Below are 17,771 nucleotides of genomic sequence, written 5' to 3'. Positions count from 1 at the left end.
TAGTGGCCTAAAAAAATTCCCCAAGAAATCCTGAGTTGTGGCAGGGTGGGGTGGAAGCAGAACTGCTGCTTTGCCAGCTTCCCTCTCCCAGGGCATTGGCACGTATGGGGAAGGTGGCTGATGTGGGAGAGAGCCACCCTGCCACCCCGGCCTCTAAGGCTCATTGTGAACCACAAGCCCCTTCTCCCATCACCCAGGCGTATTCTGGCCCCATTCCCTTCTCCTTGTAACCCCATGCTCCCCATTCCCCTTGGTGGCCCCTTAAGATGATCTCACTCCACTAACCAGGAGGGCTGAATGGTTGCACATTAGAATCTCAATGAGTACTTGTTGGAAGAGCTCCTGACCAGACTGGGGCCATCTCAAGGGCAAGAACCATGTCCAAGCCGCCCTTGAACTCACAATTGACCAGTATAGGCCGCAGCCTGCACCCCTAGCCCCAGCATGCAGCACCTTTGGCCATGAACTCCGTGATGATGTAGATGGGCTCCGTGGTGACCACCGCATGAAGTTTGACCAGCTTGTCATGCTGCAGAGTTTTCATCACATTGGCCTCTGCCAGGAAGGCCGCCACCGACATGCTCCCTGGCTTCATCGTCTTCACCGCCACTTTGGTGTGCTTGTTGTAGGTGGCTGAAGGGGAACAGAGAGCAGGGAAGGTGGTCAGAGCTCACTGGTCCTCCCGTATCATCTAGAAGGCCCAGCTGCAGACCCGCCTCCTCCAGAAAGCCTTTCCTGTTCATCTCAACTCTCAGAGAGGGAAGTGAAGTCATGCATGCGCTTAGGCCTCAGACAAATGTGGGTTGAAAGGCGGGCTCAACCACTTCCCAGCTGTGCATACTAGGGCAAGTCACGTAACTTCTCTGAGCTGTGGCTTCCTCATCTGCAAAGTGGAAATGGTATGCCCTGCCTTTGAAGTGCTCTTGCAAGGATTTAAAAGCAACTTTAAAATGCCACTCAGGTTATGTCACACACATACACTGCCCACTTTCATCTTAACCCAGCTCTTAAATAAATGCCAGACTTACTAGGATCCCCAGGTCCGGCATGGCCCAGCCTTATCCACCTCTCCAACCTCATCAGCCACTAAGCTCCACTTGCCTTTTATGTGCCAGTCACCCTCCAGGTCACCCAGTCCCGCAAGCACCCGAGTCCCCTCGCACCACAGGGATTTGGCACATGCTGTTCCCTCACCTCATCCCGCCCTGCTTCATTTGGTGGCTCTTGTCAATTTCATAGTTGCTTGGCTTTCCATTTTGCCTTGGCTTCCAGGAAGCTCCAATCCAGAACCGTGGGCTTCCCGTAGTAGGACTCTAGGGCCTTATATGATATTTTTGCCTTTCCAATCTCACCACTCAGATCTGTCTTAACTTCCTCTCCATATTTCCTCTTTTGTCAAATTCTTTTTAATTTTATTATTATTTCTCAGATGGAGTCTCACTCTGTCCCCCAGGCTGGAGTGCAGTGATGTGATCTCAGTTGCTTGCAACCTCCATCTCCATGGTTCAAGCGATTCTCCTGCCTTAGCCTCCCAAGTACCTGGGATTACAGGCTCCCACCACCACACCCAGCTAATTTATGCATTTTTAGTAGAGGCAGGATTTCACCATATTGGCCAGGTTTGTCAGCTGACCTCAAGTGATCCACTCACTTCTGCCTTCCCAAGTGCTGGGATTACAGGCATGAGCCACCGGAGGGGATTGCCCGGCCTTACACATAGCAGTATCTCAGTAAAGACAGTTGAAATACATGGAGTTTAAACTAATTTTTATCTGGCTGCATTGTTTGCCTCCCTGTAAGTTGCCTTCTTTCCCATTTGGAATGCAGTGAAGTATGAACACAGCAGGGTGCCCCACCCTGGGCTGAGCTCTGCATCTACCCCACACCCCTGCAAAGCAGGCACTGTTGTTCTTAAGTTCTCGGGGAAAATCAGCAGGGGTGAGATATGCCTTTCTGGTTTTCCCACAAGACCCTAACACAGTGCTGGGCACATAGTGGGTGCTCAGAATATCCTGTTCATCACTCGCCTGGAAATCTCCAAGCTTCATTTCCCCATTCTTAATTTTCATCATCCAAAGAGGCCTCTGGTTATCTCAATCCCAAACTGCTAGACAGTCCCTACTCCATATGAGGGCGGGACTCCTCATCCATGACACCTGCTTCCCATAAGGAAGTTTTTGACCCCTACAGGACTGGTCTCAAAGGCAAATCAGTGTTTGCACAGCAGGACAATTTGGTTTGCTATCAGGGGAATTCCTTTCCGGCTATGATTTAAATCTCCCCTTCTGCCTTGGGTAGAATTTCCACTTTGCCATAAGGTGTTCCTGGAAGCGAGTGACCTCCCTCTCCCCCTACTACCCTCTCCCCGCCCCACTCTGACCCCGTGGGCTCTGGCCCTGAGTTCTTACCCATCCAGACTTCCCCAAACTGCCCAGCTCCGAGTTTCTTCTCTAGCTTGAGGGATTCGCGGGGGATCTCCCAGGCATCTTTCTCCCAAGGCTTCTGGGGTTTGGAAGACACGCAGGGCACCGACAGTTTCTGGCAGAGCCCATCGCTCCCCTCTGGAAGAGAGTCCTCAGTCAGCTGAGGGCAACAAGCTCCAAGCCAGCCAGAGGTTGCCCCTCGGAGCCCCCCTGACTTGCCCCTTGGAGCCCTCCCTGCCTGGCCCTCTGTATCTGTCCAGAGTTCCACCTGGTTGCCACCATCAGAGACATTCCCAAGCCAGCAGAGTGTGACGGGGTGCCACCTCTACATCCTGGCCACCTCACCCTCCTGCTCAACAGTCCTAAACCTTCAGAAGCATCCAAAGTAACTATCTGTCTGGGGTAGGGCCAGGAAGGGCACAGCAGGTCTCAGGGGCCGCAGTGCATCTGCAACTAGGGGCCTCTGGGACCATCTCGGGGTGGGGGGTGGATGCAACCCCCGGAGTGCGACTCACTCTTGTAGTGGGCCACCAGCTCCTGTAGGGTGCTGAAGGTGCTTCGGGGGGATATGTAGAAGCCCCCGTTGTCCAGGGTCCGGATCTTGTAATGTTTCACGGTATCTCCCTGCCGAGGATCGTAGTCTCGCACGGACAAAGAGTAGCTTCCTGAATTGGCCAAAGAGAAACCCCTCAGAATGGCATTTCGGGGCCTGCCACCTCATGTCAGCACTCTGACACCTCATAAGGCTACTGCTGGCACCATCCTGGCACCGGGGCAGAAGTGCACAAGGGTCTGAGTGGGCTGTGGGAGCCACACACATGGAGTTCTCATCCAGGCATTACCACATTTACCCGTGAGACCTTGGCCACGTGACTACGTTACCTCTCTATGCCTCTGTTTCCTCATCTGTCAAATGGGAATAGTTCTCATGCCTTCCTACCTGATCCTGTTGCCTGATGGTTAAAAGAAGTCATGTCTGTAAACTAGTTGGAATGTGAACACTCAGCAGATGTTGGCTATCATCATCATCTTCATTAGTCCTGTTCTATCAATCTATCTTTCTATCATCTATCCTATAAAAAGCCAAGAGACTATACTATACTTTTTACTTTTTCATAAAAACTCAGGCTATGACTTTTCTGGAAAAAAATCCAGAGGTCCAGTTCACTTATTGAAATGTGAATGTGCTGTGGTAGGCTGAATAATGGTCTCTCAAGATGTTCACACCCTAAACCCTGGAACCTGAGAATATGTCACCTTACATGGTAAAAGGGACTTTAGAGACGTGATTAAGATAAGGGTCTGGAGATGGGGGGATTATCCCGGATGATCCAGGTAGACTCAATGTAATCACTTGGGTCCTTGTTAGAGGGAAGTAGGAAGGTCAATGTGGGAGAAGTGAAGATGGAAACAAGAGCTTGGAGAGATGTCAGGAAGGGGCCATGAGCCAAGGAATGCTGTAGCCTTCTGGAAGCTTAAAAAAAAAAAAGCAAGAAAATGAATTCTCCCCTGAAGCCTCCAGAAGGAAGCAGCCCTGCTGACATCTTGAGCCCGGTGAGGTCAGACTACTGACCCCAGAACTAACAGTTCTGAGAACAGACGTGTGTTACTTTAAGCCACTAAATTTGTGTTAATTTGTTACAGCAGCAATAGGAACCTAACATACATATTAGGCTGGTGCAAAATAATTGCAGTTTTTGCCATAGAAAGTAGTGGCAAAAACTGCGATTACTTTTGCACCACCCTATACTATCACATAGAGCAGAAAAACATAACCTTTCAGTTTATGACCACCATTTTGCCATTTGTGAGCTATGTGCCCTTGGGCAAGTTTTTAGCCCCTCTGTCTCAGTTTTCTCTACCATAATAGTACAAAGTCATAGGATTTGGTGGGGGTTAAACTGTTTTGTTTTGCAGGGGGACAGAGTCTCACTCTGTCACCCAGGTTGGAGTGCAGTGATGCAATCTTGACTCACTGTAACCGCTGCCTCCCAGGTTCAAGGGTTTCTCCTACCTTAGCCTCCCAAGTAGCTGGGATTATAGGCGCCTACTACCACATCCAGCTAATTTTTGTATTTTTAGTAGAGATGGGGTTTCGCCACATTGGCCAGACTGATCTCCAACTCCTGATCTCAGGTGATCCACCTGCCTCGGCCTCCTAAAGTGCAGGGATTACTGGCATGAGCCACCATGCCCGGCCTGAGGTCACACTTTATACAATGTACTTGGTTTATTTGAGTCAAGCAGTTGTGAAGCAAAGGTGCACTCAGCACATGAAACCTGAAGTCACAAGAATCCTACTGATGTTCATTTCTTTGGGGCAAGGCGCCTCAATCGATGCCAGTTTGAGGTACGTGATGTTTTCCAGCCCTGGTCTTGCCATCTGTGCACCCAACCAGCATGAACCCACCCTTGCAGCACAGATGTTCCAGAAAGCTGGTCACCTGACATTAAAACTTCCAAAAGCTTCCCAGGAGCATTTCCAGCAGGGTCCCAGAGAAGGCTGGCTTGAGTCTCTTCTGGCGACCTCATCCTACCTCATTTCCTTATGGAGGGAGGGAAGGAGGAATGAGGCTTGTGGATAAGATATATTGTAATGGACATTTTCTTTTCTTTTTTTTAGAGACAGGGTCTTGCTCTGTTGCCCAGACTGGAGTGCAGTGGCTCCTTTATGGCTCACTGAAGCCTTGAACTACTGGACTCAAGTGATCCCCTGGTCTCACCCTTCTGAGTATTGGGGAGTACATGTATGCGCCACCACACTTGGCTAATTTTTAAAATTTTTTGTAGTGATGGGGTCTCACTATGTTGCCCAGGCTGGTCTCGAACTTCTGGGCTTAAGTGATTCTCCTGCCTTGGCCTCCCACACTTGATCTGTTATGGGTATTAAAAAAAAAAAAAAAAAAATCAAGGCCAGGTGTGGTGGCTCATACCTGTAATCCCAATCCTTTGGGAGGCTAAGGCAGGCAGATTGCTTGAGCCCAGGAGTTCGAGACTAGCCTAGGCAACATGGCAAAAACCCATCTCTACAAAAAAGAAAGAAAAGAAAGAAAGAAGGAAAGAAAGAAAGAATTAGCCAGCATGGTGGCGTGTGCCTGTAGTCTCAGCTACTCGGGAGCCCAGGATGCAGAAGCTGCAGTGAGCTGGGATTGTACCACTGCACTCCAGCCTGGGCAACAGAGTGAGACCCTGTCTCAAACAAAACAAAACAAAACAAAACAAAACAAAAACAAAAACAAACAAAAAACAAGTTAGAGAAGAGCAAGCTTCAGCCAGATGTTTCTTTGTTTTCGGGGCCTAAGCCACGTGACACTCGTTCCACTGACTGAAGCTGGCAGCTATCGGGGATAAGAAAGGTGAAGCCAGGCACAGAGCCTCAGCCCTCCCGGCTCAGGTAGCCAAGAGCAGGAGAAACCTGGCTGCTGCAGCACCCAGCTGGGTTGTTCAGCCTTTTCCAGGGCATCTTCCAAGGGAAGGGTGGTGGCCGATCCCACCTGGCGCACCTCTGCAGGGAGGACAAGGTGGGGAGGGCTGATGTCACCTTTCGTGGTCTCGCTATCCCGGATCATGAAGGAGCCCAGCATGTTGCCGGGAGCCAGGAGCTGGCGCTCTGCGTCCTTCCGGCTGATGCCCTTGAAGAACCACCTGATGGAAAAGGGAGGAGACAGATGTGAAGGTGAGGACGGGCAGTCCTGTCCTGCCTACACAGGGTGCCTGTGGCCATGCGGGACCCAGGGGAAGTTAGGATACAGAGGGTCTGGATTCCCGCCGCATCTGTTTTACTCAAGGATTGTTTTGGAGAGAGAGGGAAAAGGAGCCATTCTTTTGATATCAAAATAGACATTTTACCAGAGGTGAATCCTGTCTGCTGAGACTGAATGTTACGCAATTTGGGGGAACTTGCTTTAAGAAAAATAATACAGCATTACAAGTACAAAGAGCTGATGGGTCATTCCAGTGCCACCAGCTGTGAGGGACAGGGAGATGGACAGGAAGACAGAGTGGAAAGAGACAGGAGTCTTAACCAACTGTGGTCAAAGTCTTACTTTTGCAGATTTCACAAGCATATAAGACCACGGGGAAGATCTCTCTTGGGGCCTTGGAAGCCTGGGAAGGGCCTGGGTTTCGTTAGCTTTGCAATCGATCCTCCTCTGCATATACTGAGTTGAATATAAATAAAGTTGGCATGAACTTCTAAGCTACAATGTGAGATTGGAAAGAACTTTATACTTAGGATCATGCCCTGGGACCTTGTCTTCATTCTTCCTGAAGAATGAAGAACGAAGCAGCCGAATCCTTTCCCACCTTCACTAGGGTGAGGAGCAGTTGGAAAAAAGCCGCAGACCTGAGCTGAGCCTGCCCTGGCCCTGCCATGAACCTGCAGTGAGTGTCACTTTGAGCAAGTGGCCTTCCTCTGTGGGCCTTTGGTTCTTCTGTTATTAACTGGCGAGGAAGCGAACACCTATCTGGTAATCCATCCAACAACTCTACGGAGCTGTCACGTTTATCATTCCCATTTTTTGTTTTTTTGGTTTTTTTTGAGATTGAGTCTCGCTCTGTCACCCAGGCTGGAGTGCAGTGGCGTGCTCTTGGCTCACTGCAACCTCCGCCTCTCGGGTTCAAGCAATTCTCCTGCCTCAGCCTCCTGGGTAGCTGGGATTACAGGCACGCACCACCATGCCCAGCTAATTTTTTGTATTTTTAGTAGAGACGGGGTTTCACCATGTTGGCCAGGCTGGTCTCGAACTCCCGACCTCAAATGATCCCCCAGCCTCAGCCTCCCTAAGTACTAGGATTACAGGCGTAAACCACTGCACCCGGCCCCATTTGATAGATGATGAAATTGAGGAAAAGAGAGGGCAAGTGAGTTGCCCAGAGTCACACAGCTGGGAAGTTGTAGAGACAGGATTGGAAGCTAGGCAGTCTAACTCCAGAACCAAAGCTCTTAATCACCATGCTATGTGGCCCGTCTACCTTCTTTGCTTTCATATTGTAAAGTGACTTGTGCCATGGTAAAATATTCAACAATGTAAGAGTGAGAACTGTCTCCCTGACAATTCTGCTCCTAGAAAGTTATCCCATAGACTTCGCACAAGGAAGAAGTGACGTATCCCCCAGGAGATTTGCTCCAGTACATGACTGGAAATGACTTGGGTCCACCCATATCAGACAGAGGTTAAATGGTTGTTGGACATCTACTGGACAGATGCCCTCTGGTATAAAAAGGAAGGAGGTGTGCCATGGATGGTCTGAACAAGAGCACGGAACAGTGTGTGTGGTGTCTACCACTCGGGTGAGATAAGCGGGAAGAGATGTCTTTTCTTATACAAGGAGGAAGCATCTGTGAGGACTCACGAGAAACTTGTTGCTTTTGTTGGGGGGGAAGTGGCTGGTTGGGGACAGGGTGGGAGGAAGACGTCTCACTCTCTCTTCTGCAGGCTTCCCCACATTTGCATTTGAATCATTTGGAAGTATTGCCTCTTTCCCATTTCAAGGGGGAGTGACAGAAACTAAGATTCCAACCTGCCCCATTCCCAAGGTCCCAGCTGCGCTCCCTAGAGGCCACATCTGTTAGGAGTTTCTTGATTTAGACACAAGGTCCCCTGAGTGTACTGAAAGGACAGATATGTGTATTTATTTTTGAGACAGAGTCTCCCTCTGTTGTCCAGGCTGGAGCACAGCGGTGTGGTCTCGGCTCACTGCAACTCGCCTCCCAGCTCAAGAGAATCTTGTCTCAGCCTCCTGAGTAACTGGGATTACAGGCACCTGCCATCACACCTGGCTAATCTTGTATTTTTTTGTAGAGGCGGGGTTTCACCATGTTTCGCCAGGCTGGTCTGGAATTCCTGACCCCAGGTGATTCGCCCGCCTTAGCCTCCCAAAGTGCTGGGACTACAGGTGTGAACCACCACCCCTGGCCAGATATATGTATTTAGATCCGTTGTTCCCAAGATGGGTCCCTGGGGCAGCAGCAGTAGCAGCAGCTGCTCCTGCTGCCGCCTCGCCCGAGAACCTGCTGGAAATGCATATTCGGAATCAGAAAGTGGGGCCCAGAAACCACTTGTTAGCCCCAATCCAGGTGATGCTGATGCTGCTCAAGTCTGAGGACCCCCACCTAGGTTATTGCCTTGGTTTGCAATGATAACCCCCATTCATGTTGTCTACACCCTGCCTTTTTCACTTAACAATTATGTTGCCTTTGGGAAATAATACCAGCCATGCCTCCTCCAAGATTGCTGCAAGGACCGCGGGAGGGATTCTGTAAGCATTCAGGCTCTGGAGTGAAGAAACAGAGCATGGGATGACCCACGGAAAAGCCCGGAGCAGGACAGAGAAGCGGCTAAGAGCCCCCAGTTCCATAAACATTAAAATAGGGTGGCCTTATTTAGTTTGTTTGTTTTAAGACAAATATTGCTTTTGTCCCCCAGGCTGGAGTCCAGTGGCATGATCTCGGCTCACTGCAACCTCTGCTCCCGGGTTCAAGCGATTCTTCTGCCTCAGCCTCCTGAGTAGCTGAGACTACAGGAGTGTACTACCACGCTTGGCTAATTTTTTTGTATTTTTACATGAGATGGGGTTTCACCATGTTGGTCAGGCTGGTCTCAAACTCCTGACCTCAGGTGATCCTCCCGCCTTGGCCTTCCAAAGTGCTGGGATTACAGGCATGAGCCCCCATGCTCAGCCAGAAGGGGGTGATGGGAAAAGCTTAAATGTTTTCATTTTCAACAGGCAAGCATCCCAAACCCATAGTACCATCTAGCTAGAAAGAGGAGGCAGAAGAGACAAAACAATGGGGACTGTCATCTTTCAACTTGTTGACTGGTTTTTAATTGGATGTACTGTCATCCCACAGTGTAGTCATATTTTTACTCATCAGCCTCACCCACCATACAGGGAACATCTCCAGCAGGGAGCCCTATCTGAGTCATCTTGTATCCCTGGAATGGGGCCACATACACATTAGGGAATCAACAGGTATCTGCTGGATGATGGATGGATGGAGGGAAGGAGGGAGGGAAGGATGGAGGGAGGTAGGGAGGGATGATTGAAATATACTTTTAGAGTCAAGCTAGACACAAAGAAGAACCCACAGCCAAGAACGAAGGGTTACAGGGAGCTCCTTGAGGACAGGAATATGTCTTATTTGGTTTTGCAGTCCCTCAGCCTGCGAAAGGGACTTAAAGGGTCATGGGCATGTGTTTGTCAAATGAATCAAATGAGCGATGGGCCAGGTGCAGTGGCTCAGGCCTGTGATCCCAGCACTTTGGGAGGCTGAGGCGAGAGGATCACTTGAGCCCAGGAGTTCAAGACCAGCCTGGGCAACATAGGGAGACCCCCATCCCTACAAAAAATATGAAAAAGAAAAAAAAATTAGCTGAGCATGGTGGTGCGCACCTGCAGTCCCAGCTATACAGGAGGCTGAGATGAGAGGATCACCTGAGCCTGGGGAGGCTGAGGCTGCAGTGAGCTGTGATGGCACTACTGCATTCCAGCCTGGATGACAGAGTGAGACCTTGTCTCAAAACAAAACAAATGAGGGATGACTGGCCAGGTGTGAGCTGTCTCACCTCTCCAGAGACCCTTCTTGGCTGCATGCCAGTCTGTGCCGAGGATGCAGCAGCAGACGGAGTCCCCGCTCTCACCAGCTCTCTTCCCGGCAGGGCAGGCAGAAAATGCACACGTGACCAACCAAAGAAACAAGGTTGTTTTGCTAGTAAAACATGTTCAGAAGGGAATAAAACAAGATTTCCACAAGACAGAGTCACAGCAGGGACCCACGTTAGCGTCTCTTCCCTGACAGGAAGGATGAAAGCTGAAGAAAGAGAAGGAGCCAGCCAAATTCATGAGCCCTGGGAAGAGTGTGTGCCAGGCAGGAGGACAGTGTGCACAGAGGTCTTGAGATGCAAACAAGGCTGGCTTTGCTCATGCCCCTTCTGGAAGGCAGGAAATAGGATACTTACTCCTCTGTCTCCAGAGAGTCAACGCGGGCGACATAGTTGCTTGGGATGTAGCCCTCTTTCCGGGTGGCCAGGGACCGAGCCTTCCACCACTCCCCAGATCTGAGGGACAGGAGGGGGTGGAGGTGTTAGGGGGCAGAAGGATCATTCTTCAGTCCCCTCAAGCTCTCTAGCCTTGACCTAGAAAACCCCCTGCCTCCAGAAAGCCAGTAGGGTGAGGGACAGGGCTGTGACTATGTCAGCATGTGCCCATGATTAGGGCAGGGATCCTTACAGTGGTTCCCACTGGGCATCTGAGGGTCTGGAATCACCCTGTCCACAGCCCACAGCCCTGGGTCTCTGGCTCCTCTCCTCTTCCCTGGTCTTGCAGCTTTGGCCTTATTACCCATACCCATGGCAGGGCCCTGTGCCCATGGGAGACTAAGAATGGTTCAGCTGGGGCTGAGAATAGGGACAGTGGGCTTGGGGGTCTGACCAGGCATGACCACTCCCATTCTCAGGCTTCAGCACCTCCTGGACACTATACCCACGGACGGTGAAGACTGTAGGGGATCAGGTGTGGCAAACTCAGAGATCCAAGGATTTCCGAATGCAAGGTCACCTCGATGAGCCTGGTCCACAGGTAAGCCGGTAGCTTAATCACAAGAAAGCGTCACCTGTTCACCCCAGGCTGGACGTGCACTCTCAGTAAGTGCACAGTCCCCTTCATCCAGGTTGGCAGCAAACCCTTCCTCCACTATTGTGATCAGCTTCTCGTTAGCCATGTCTACCCAGGACAAGATAGCCCATCTATCAGGTTCTTTATGGGAGCACAGAAGAGCACCTAGTTGGGTTGAGGAGGCAGGTCTGTCTTAGGGGGAGTGGGATGGGAACTCACTCCTCCAGGACCATCATCTGGTCCCCCTTCCGGAAGCTGAGGTCTTCGTGGTGAATGGCCTCGTAATCATACAGGGCAACCACGATGATGTCCTCTGAGCCTGCTGGGAAGGGAGACACAAGGGAGGTGGGGTTTTGTCTAAGTGCATCCACAGCCCTGGGTGACCCTCACGCAGCACCTGGCACAGCTCCGGGCCCATCGCTTGGTGGCTCCTAGTATAAGTGGGTGTCTCACCATGCTGGGTATGATTCTCAGGTTTAAAGCTAAACGTGTTTCGTTCATGTTACTAAACAGCGTTCTGGAAACACAGTAGCCCGTGCAAAGTACCTCAGAGGAAATTTCAGGTATTCTCAAGAGGGGTTTGGCTGTTTGGGAGTTTTGACTCACTCTGAGTGGGAACCTAGTGGAAGCCTCTGCAGGACACGTGACTCCGCTGCATCTGCTCAGAGATACTTACCCTCCCCGATTCCTGGTGGGCTGCTGTTGTTGCTGTTCGGCCCCTGTGGGGAAGAAATGGGAGAAGGGAATGAATCTGACCAGTGTGCGGGGATCCATGGAAGGTCTGTGTTGAGAAGAATACCCAAGAGCATCTTACCCTAGCCCTGCACATCATGGGAGGAGGCCCATATAGGGCAGGGGACATGCGTGGCACCACACAGCACATTAGGGGCAGAGCCAGCAAAATGATCCAAGTTTTTCTTTTCTTTTTTTTTTTTTTTGAGATGGAGTCTCACTCTGTCAGCCATGCTGGAGTGCAGTAGCACAATCTCAGCTCATTGCAATCTCTGCCTCCTGGGTTCAAGTGATTCTCCTGTCTCAGACCCCTGAGTATCTGGGATTGCCGGCACATGCCTGCATGCCTAGCTAATTTTGTATTTTTAGTAGAGACGGGGTTTCACCATGCTGGCCAGGCTGGTCTTAAACTCCTGACCTCAGGTGATCCGCCCACCTCGGCCTCCCAAAGTGCTGGGATTACAGGCGTGAGCCCCTGTGCCCGGCCAGGATCCAGGTTTCTTGAGTTGTAGCCTCAGCCTTCAGTCTCAGACATACCAGGGGATACTGCTTGACCCTTCCCCTCAACACTCAGTGAGGGGGTTGGTCCAGATTGGTGTTTTCTGACTAAGTTCGAAGAAATCGTAGGTCCACCAATGATTTATATTCCATAAATAGAGGCTCCATTATGTATGTGAAATAATCTAAATGTCCATCCGAAGGGGAAGTGACACCTAAACTGTGGTGTTCTAAGCAGGCTTTTTTTTTTTTTTAAAGAGACAGGGTCTCCCTGTGTTGCCAGGCTGGAGTGCAGTGGTATGATCATAGCTCACGTGGTCTCGAACTCCTGGATTCAAGGAGTCCTCCCGCCTCAGCCTCCCAAAATGCTGGGAGTATAAGTGTGAGCCACTGCACCTGGCCTGTGTTTTTATTTTCAAAAAGAACGTATTTGTGTGTGGCACCTGTAAGTAAACATTAATATGAAGAAACAAGTTTGGGAAACACTGAAAACTACATCCTGTTTTTGGGAGCTTCGCAAAGCCCATTACAAAGATTCACAAAAGCACAGAGCAGTCGGGTAGGGAGGGAGCCTGTTACACTCGAAGTTTTTCAAACTGCTTTGATCCCAGAGCCCTTTCTCTGATGATTATTGACGCCCTATCCTGAAATAATCCTGTATAGGTAACAATTAATCCTTAACTGGTTTACACTGAACTAAAGCCCCACAGGAGGGGAATAGTAAATACGTTGATAACTGCTGCAGGAGAACAATGAATAGGTAACTGCAGCCCTCAGGGCTGATGCTCAAAAAGGACAACCAGAAACTGGTGGGGAAACCCTCTACTTCCTGCTGATGACAAGCCAGAGGACCTCAGAGAACCCGAGAACCTGGAGCCCTCACCAAGAAAGGGCCCAGGGCCACACAGGTCAGGAGAGAAGCATGCATGGGAGTGACTTAGGGTTTACAGTCTGAGATCAGCTCAGGACATCACCAGAGTGAGGAGTGTGTGTAATTTCAGGCTGTATGAATAGAGGTCAAGTGTCAGAGGGAGCGAGGTGACTATTCCATCATTATCCCGTTTCCAGAATTAGTTCTATTCTAGGTATAGTGCCCGGAGAAGGGCAAGCAGGATGGAAAGGGGCCAGAAACCCTTGTCCTGTGAAAGATGGTTTGGAAGGGATGCATGGGTTGGGATATGATCTCTGCCTTCAATCTCTGTAAGCTGTTATGGGGCAAAGGGAGTGGATATATTTTGATCAAGGGGTGAGTGTTATGAGGGTAATAGGTCTTTCTTTCTTTTTTTTTTTTTTTTTTTTGAGACGGAGTTTCGCTCTTGTTACCCAGGCTGGAGTGCAATGGCACGATCTCGGCTCACCGCAACCTCCGCTTCCTGGATTCAAGCAATTCTCCTGCCTCAGCCTCCTGAGTAGCTGGGATTACAGGCACGTGCCACCATGCCCAGCTAATTTTTTGTATTTTTAGTAGAGACGGGGTTTCACCATGTTGACCAGGACGGTCTCGATCTCTCGACCTCGTGATCCACCCGCCTCAGCCTCCCAAAGTGCTGGGATTACAGGCTTGAGCCACCGCGCCCGGTCTTTCTTTAATATAAGGAAGAACTTTCTAAGGGCTCACCCCAGGAAGGACTGCACCCCACCTCGGGAAACATCAAACACAGACTGAGCTCCCAGAGAAAACCACAGATAAGAGATGGACCCAAAGGCCACAGAGGAGAGAGAACTCCAGGTTTAGGGTTGGAGAGACCTGAATCTACCACTTCCCAGCCAGGGGACCCTGGGGGCCGTTTAACCCCTTTGAGCCTTTGTCATCCTGTACAGTGGCAGAACTCCTGCCCCTCAGCTTTCGGTGAAGATTAATGAATAGAAACACCTCCGTCCAGTGCCTGGAACACAGTAGGTGTTCAAAGAACAGCAGTGATCATTCCAGCTGTTCCTGCTGCTGTTAGTACTGCCATCACCATCACAGTGCTAGTACTATTACTTTATTACTACTATTACTGCTCCCATGGCCCTTACTATCACAAACACCAACGCTAGAGAAGCTGGGACCATGGCTGCCACTATTTCCATTACAGCTCCTGCCACCGTTACCACGGCCGCCATTACCATGGCCACCATCACCGTTACTGCTGTCCCTTCAGTTGCATTAGACTTCTGCCTGTTACTCCGGCTGCTGCCACTGGCACTCTGGAACTTGCCCTGCCCTGCCCAAGTTTGAATACTGGCTCCACAGCTTACTATCATGTGGGTTTAGGTAAATTATCTGAACTCTGTAAAATATTAAGCCAATTTGCTGGGCGCAGTGGCTCATACCTGTAATCCCAGCACTTTGGGAGACCGAGGCAGGCGGATCACGAGGTCAAGAGATCGAGACCATCCTGGCCAACATGGTGAAACTCAATCGCTACTAAAAATACAAAAATTAGCTGGGTGTGGTGACATGTGCCTGTAGTCCCAGCTACTCGGGAGGCTGAGGCAGGAGAATCACTTGAACCCGAGGTGGAGGTTACAGTGAGCCGAGATCGCACCATTGCACTCTAGTCTAGTGACAGAGTGAGACTCCATCTCAAAAAAAAAAAAAAAAAAAAAAAAAAATTAAGCCGATTACAAAATAACACCAGGAATACAGTGCCTTGACTGTTATTTAACATATTGTTTGAGCCATGTTATGTGACCTCATCTTTATCATTAATATAAAAATGGGCCAGCGCAGTGGCTCACGCCTGTAATCCCAGCACTCTGGGAGGAGAAGGCTGGCAGATCGCCTGAGGTCAGGAGTTTGAGACCAGCATGGCCAACATGGTGAAACACTGTCTCTACTAAAAACACACACACAAAAAAAATTAGCCAGGCATGGTGGCTCGTGCCTGTAGCCCCAGCTACTCGGGAGCCTGACACAATAATTGCTTGAACCTGAGCAGCGGAGGTTGCAGTGAGCTGAGTTGGCACCACTGCACTCCGGCCTGGGCAACAGAGCGAGACTCCATCTCAAATAAAAACAACAACCACAATGACAACAAAACAATGCGGCCACCCCCTTCTCTAACGATAGAATTGCTTCTCTGTACTGTTCGCTCTGAGCTGACACTGCACTGACTATTTCCCCATCAGAGGGTATTATCCCATTTTAGGGATTATTACCCCAAATTATAAAATGGCCTACAGCCTCATCCATAAAATGGGTATAATGAAAACGGTTACCTACGGTAGGATTATGGTGAGGATTAGGGTGCTAATAGCCATAGAGGCTCAGAACAGTGCTTGGTTCCTCGTCAGCTCTGTATAAGCAAACAATAAGTTGGGAATACCGCTCCTAGCATGACTGCTTCTCTTTTTACAACTCTTGCTGTGGGTTCTGCTGCTGCTCTTGCTGTTACATTCGTGCAGTTAGGGTTGGTTCTATTACTATGACAATCGTTACTCATTTTCGCAATGCTGCTGATACTACCACTACATCCTCACTTCAGCTGCTGTTATTACTGCTGGTCACTCATGACTCTCAGCACTGCTTTTGCCTCCACCCAGGCCTGAGGCCTCAGATGCTCGTGCACACCTGTTTGGAGAAGCCCAGGCTGACGGGCCAAGCCCAGGCTGCAGGACAAGGAGAGGTGACTTCCTTGCTCCTATGCATCCTGGCGCTGCATCCGGAGGGTCAGAGCACTGTGGGCGGCCAGTCAGCTTCATTTCACCCCAAGCCCACCCTGCCCAGTCTTGGAAAGACAGGAGGCTGTTAGGGCAATGTTGGGGCAGCATCCGGCAGCCCCCAGGGAAACTGGGGCCTCCCCTACTCACCGGCTTGATGGTAGATGTGGGATCCGGCACGTACACAGGGCAGTGCGGGTTGGCGCTGGGTTCAGTTTTTGAGAATGTGTTGTCTCTGGCCCGGAGGAACCTGGACTTCACGCACCCCATCCTGCAGCAGACAGAAGGGAGGTGAGCCCCGGTTAACCAGAGCCCCATGCAGGGAAGTTCCGTGTCCCCTGCCCCCAGGCTGGCTCCCACTGGCCGTCCCACTCTTCACTCTCCTGCCAGCTCCATGCACCCCCATCCTCCCCACGTGGAGCCCACTCATCTTGCCACCTCCGGGCTTCCCCGTGTCCATGTGTCACAGCACTGGCCCAGAGCTGACAAGCTGTCATTGTCATGGGTACCAAGGACCAGCATGATGGGAGTTTATTCAGAGGATGGCACGAGGATAATATAAATGTAACAGGTGGAGCTGTTGGCGGACAGAGTGGGGAGCGGGTGGCGGGCACTGCCAGCTCTCAGGGCAGAAAGCCTCACCGATCCTCGACTCCTCCACCCCACCAGCACCTCACTGACCACTTTCCTGCCCCTAGCAAGCTCTCAGGTCCTCATCAGCAAAATGGGGACAATAATAAAACCTACGGTGGGGAAATACTCCCGCGCAGTGTCGGGCTCAGAGTAAACAGTACAGAAAAACTATAGTATTGTCAGATGATAAATTGCCATTTTTATATTAAATGATAAGACGAGGTCACATAACACGGCTCAAACAATCTAGTTTAATAATAGTCAAGGCACTGTATTCCTGGTATCATTTTATAAATGGCTTATAACTCCCTCCCTCCCTCCCTCCCTCCCTCCTTCTCTTCCTTCCTTCCTTCCTGTTCTCCTTCCCCCTCCTCCCCTTCTTCCTCTTCCTCCCCTTCTCCACCTCCTTCCTCCTCCTCCTCCTCCGCCTCTCTCTCTGTCTCTCTCTGATTTACGTGCTCATTCATTCACCCATTTCCACAGCCAACATTTACTGGGCATTTTCTAAACCGTGAACAAGAGAAGCAAGTTCGTGGCCTCAGGAACTCAATTGCAGCTGAATGGGCGACACAGACAGTAAACAGGTCAAGGAACAAATAGCAGGACAAATTGAGTTAGTGAAAAGTGTGAGGATAGTAAGAGAGGGTGCTATGGGGAACAACAGGTCTGGCCCTCCTGGGCAGGGCATTTGGGGAAGGCCTCTCGGAGGAGGGTATATTGAACCTGGGGTCTAAATGACACAAAGGAGCCAATCCGGGGACACTCTGAGGGGAGATGTTCCAGGCAGAGGGAACAGCAAATGCCAAGGCCCTGAGGCTGGCACAGGCTTGGAGAGAACGTGGAGGCGCTGAAACAGGAGAGCGGCCGAAGCTCGTGGGCAGGGGGAGGGTGTTTGTGATGAGGTCACCACAAGTGAGGCCTTTGGATTTTAATCTAAGGATGAAGGAAAGTTTCTGGCAGGAGAATGACGGGATTCGGTTTGCTCTTTAAATAATCCCACCGGCGGCTGAGTGAGGTGTGGACAGTAGGGAACAGGGGAGGGAACGCTGTGACGACTCTGCTGCAATTGTTCAAGGATGAGATGAGGGTGGCCCGGCCCAGGGGTGGCCAGAGAGGAGGTAAGCGTTGGACAGGTCTGGGGACATCTCGGAGGTAGACCTTGCAGACTTTCCCGCTGTATTCAATAAATTAAAAGATGCTTTAAAAAAAAAAATTTACTCTGAG

At 50.5% G+C, this 17,771-nt stretch overlaps 1 protein-coding gene across 2 annotated transcripts in view; it reads right to left on the bottom strand.

Moving 5' to 3' along the window:
• HCK (HCK proto-oncogene, Src family tyrosine kinase) overlaps positions 1 to 17,771 on the bottom strand; it is a 48,418-nt gene that overhangs the window by 13,211 nt on the left and 17,436 nt on the right. Inside the window, exons 2-9 of one of the 2 annotated variants that reach the window (XM_039479719.2) lie at positions 16,065 to 16,185; positions 11,716 to 11,758; positions 11,259 to 11,361; positions 10,385 to 10,483; positions 5,965 to 6,068; positions 2,939 to 3,088; positions 2,409 to 2,561; positions 454 to 633 (exon numbers count right to left, since the gene is read on the bottom strand). In XM_039479719.2, coding sequence (XP_039335653.1) covers positions 454 to 633; positions 2,409 to 2,561; positions 2,939 to 3,088; positions 5,965 to 6,068; positions 10,385 to 10,483; positions 11,259 to 11,361; positions 11,716 to 11,758; positions 16,065 to 16,184 — 952 coding nt within the window. In that variant the 5' untranslated portion in view covers position 16,185. The remainder of the gene's footprint in view (positions 1 to 453; positions 634 to 2,408; positions 2,562 to 2,938; positions 3,089 to 5,964; positions 6,069 to 10,384; positions 10,484 to 11,258; positions 11,362 to 11,715; positions 11,759 to 16,064; positions 16,186 to 17,771) is intronic. The other variant, XM_039479720.2, reaches the window with a different exon arrangement.

Source organism: Saimiri boliviensis, chromosome 9 (assembly GCF_048565385.1).
Source record: "Saimiri boliviensis isolate mSaiBol1 chromosome 9, mSaiBol1.pri, whole genome shotgun sequence".
NCBI classification, from domain to species: Eukaryota; Metazoa; Chordata; class Mammalia; order Primates; family Cebidae; genus Saimiri; species Saimiri boliviensis.
Note: the sequence above shows the minus strand (reverse complement) of the source record. Positions and strands in the feature narration are given on the sequence as shown.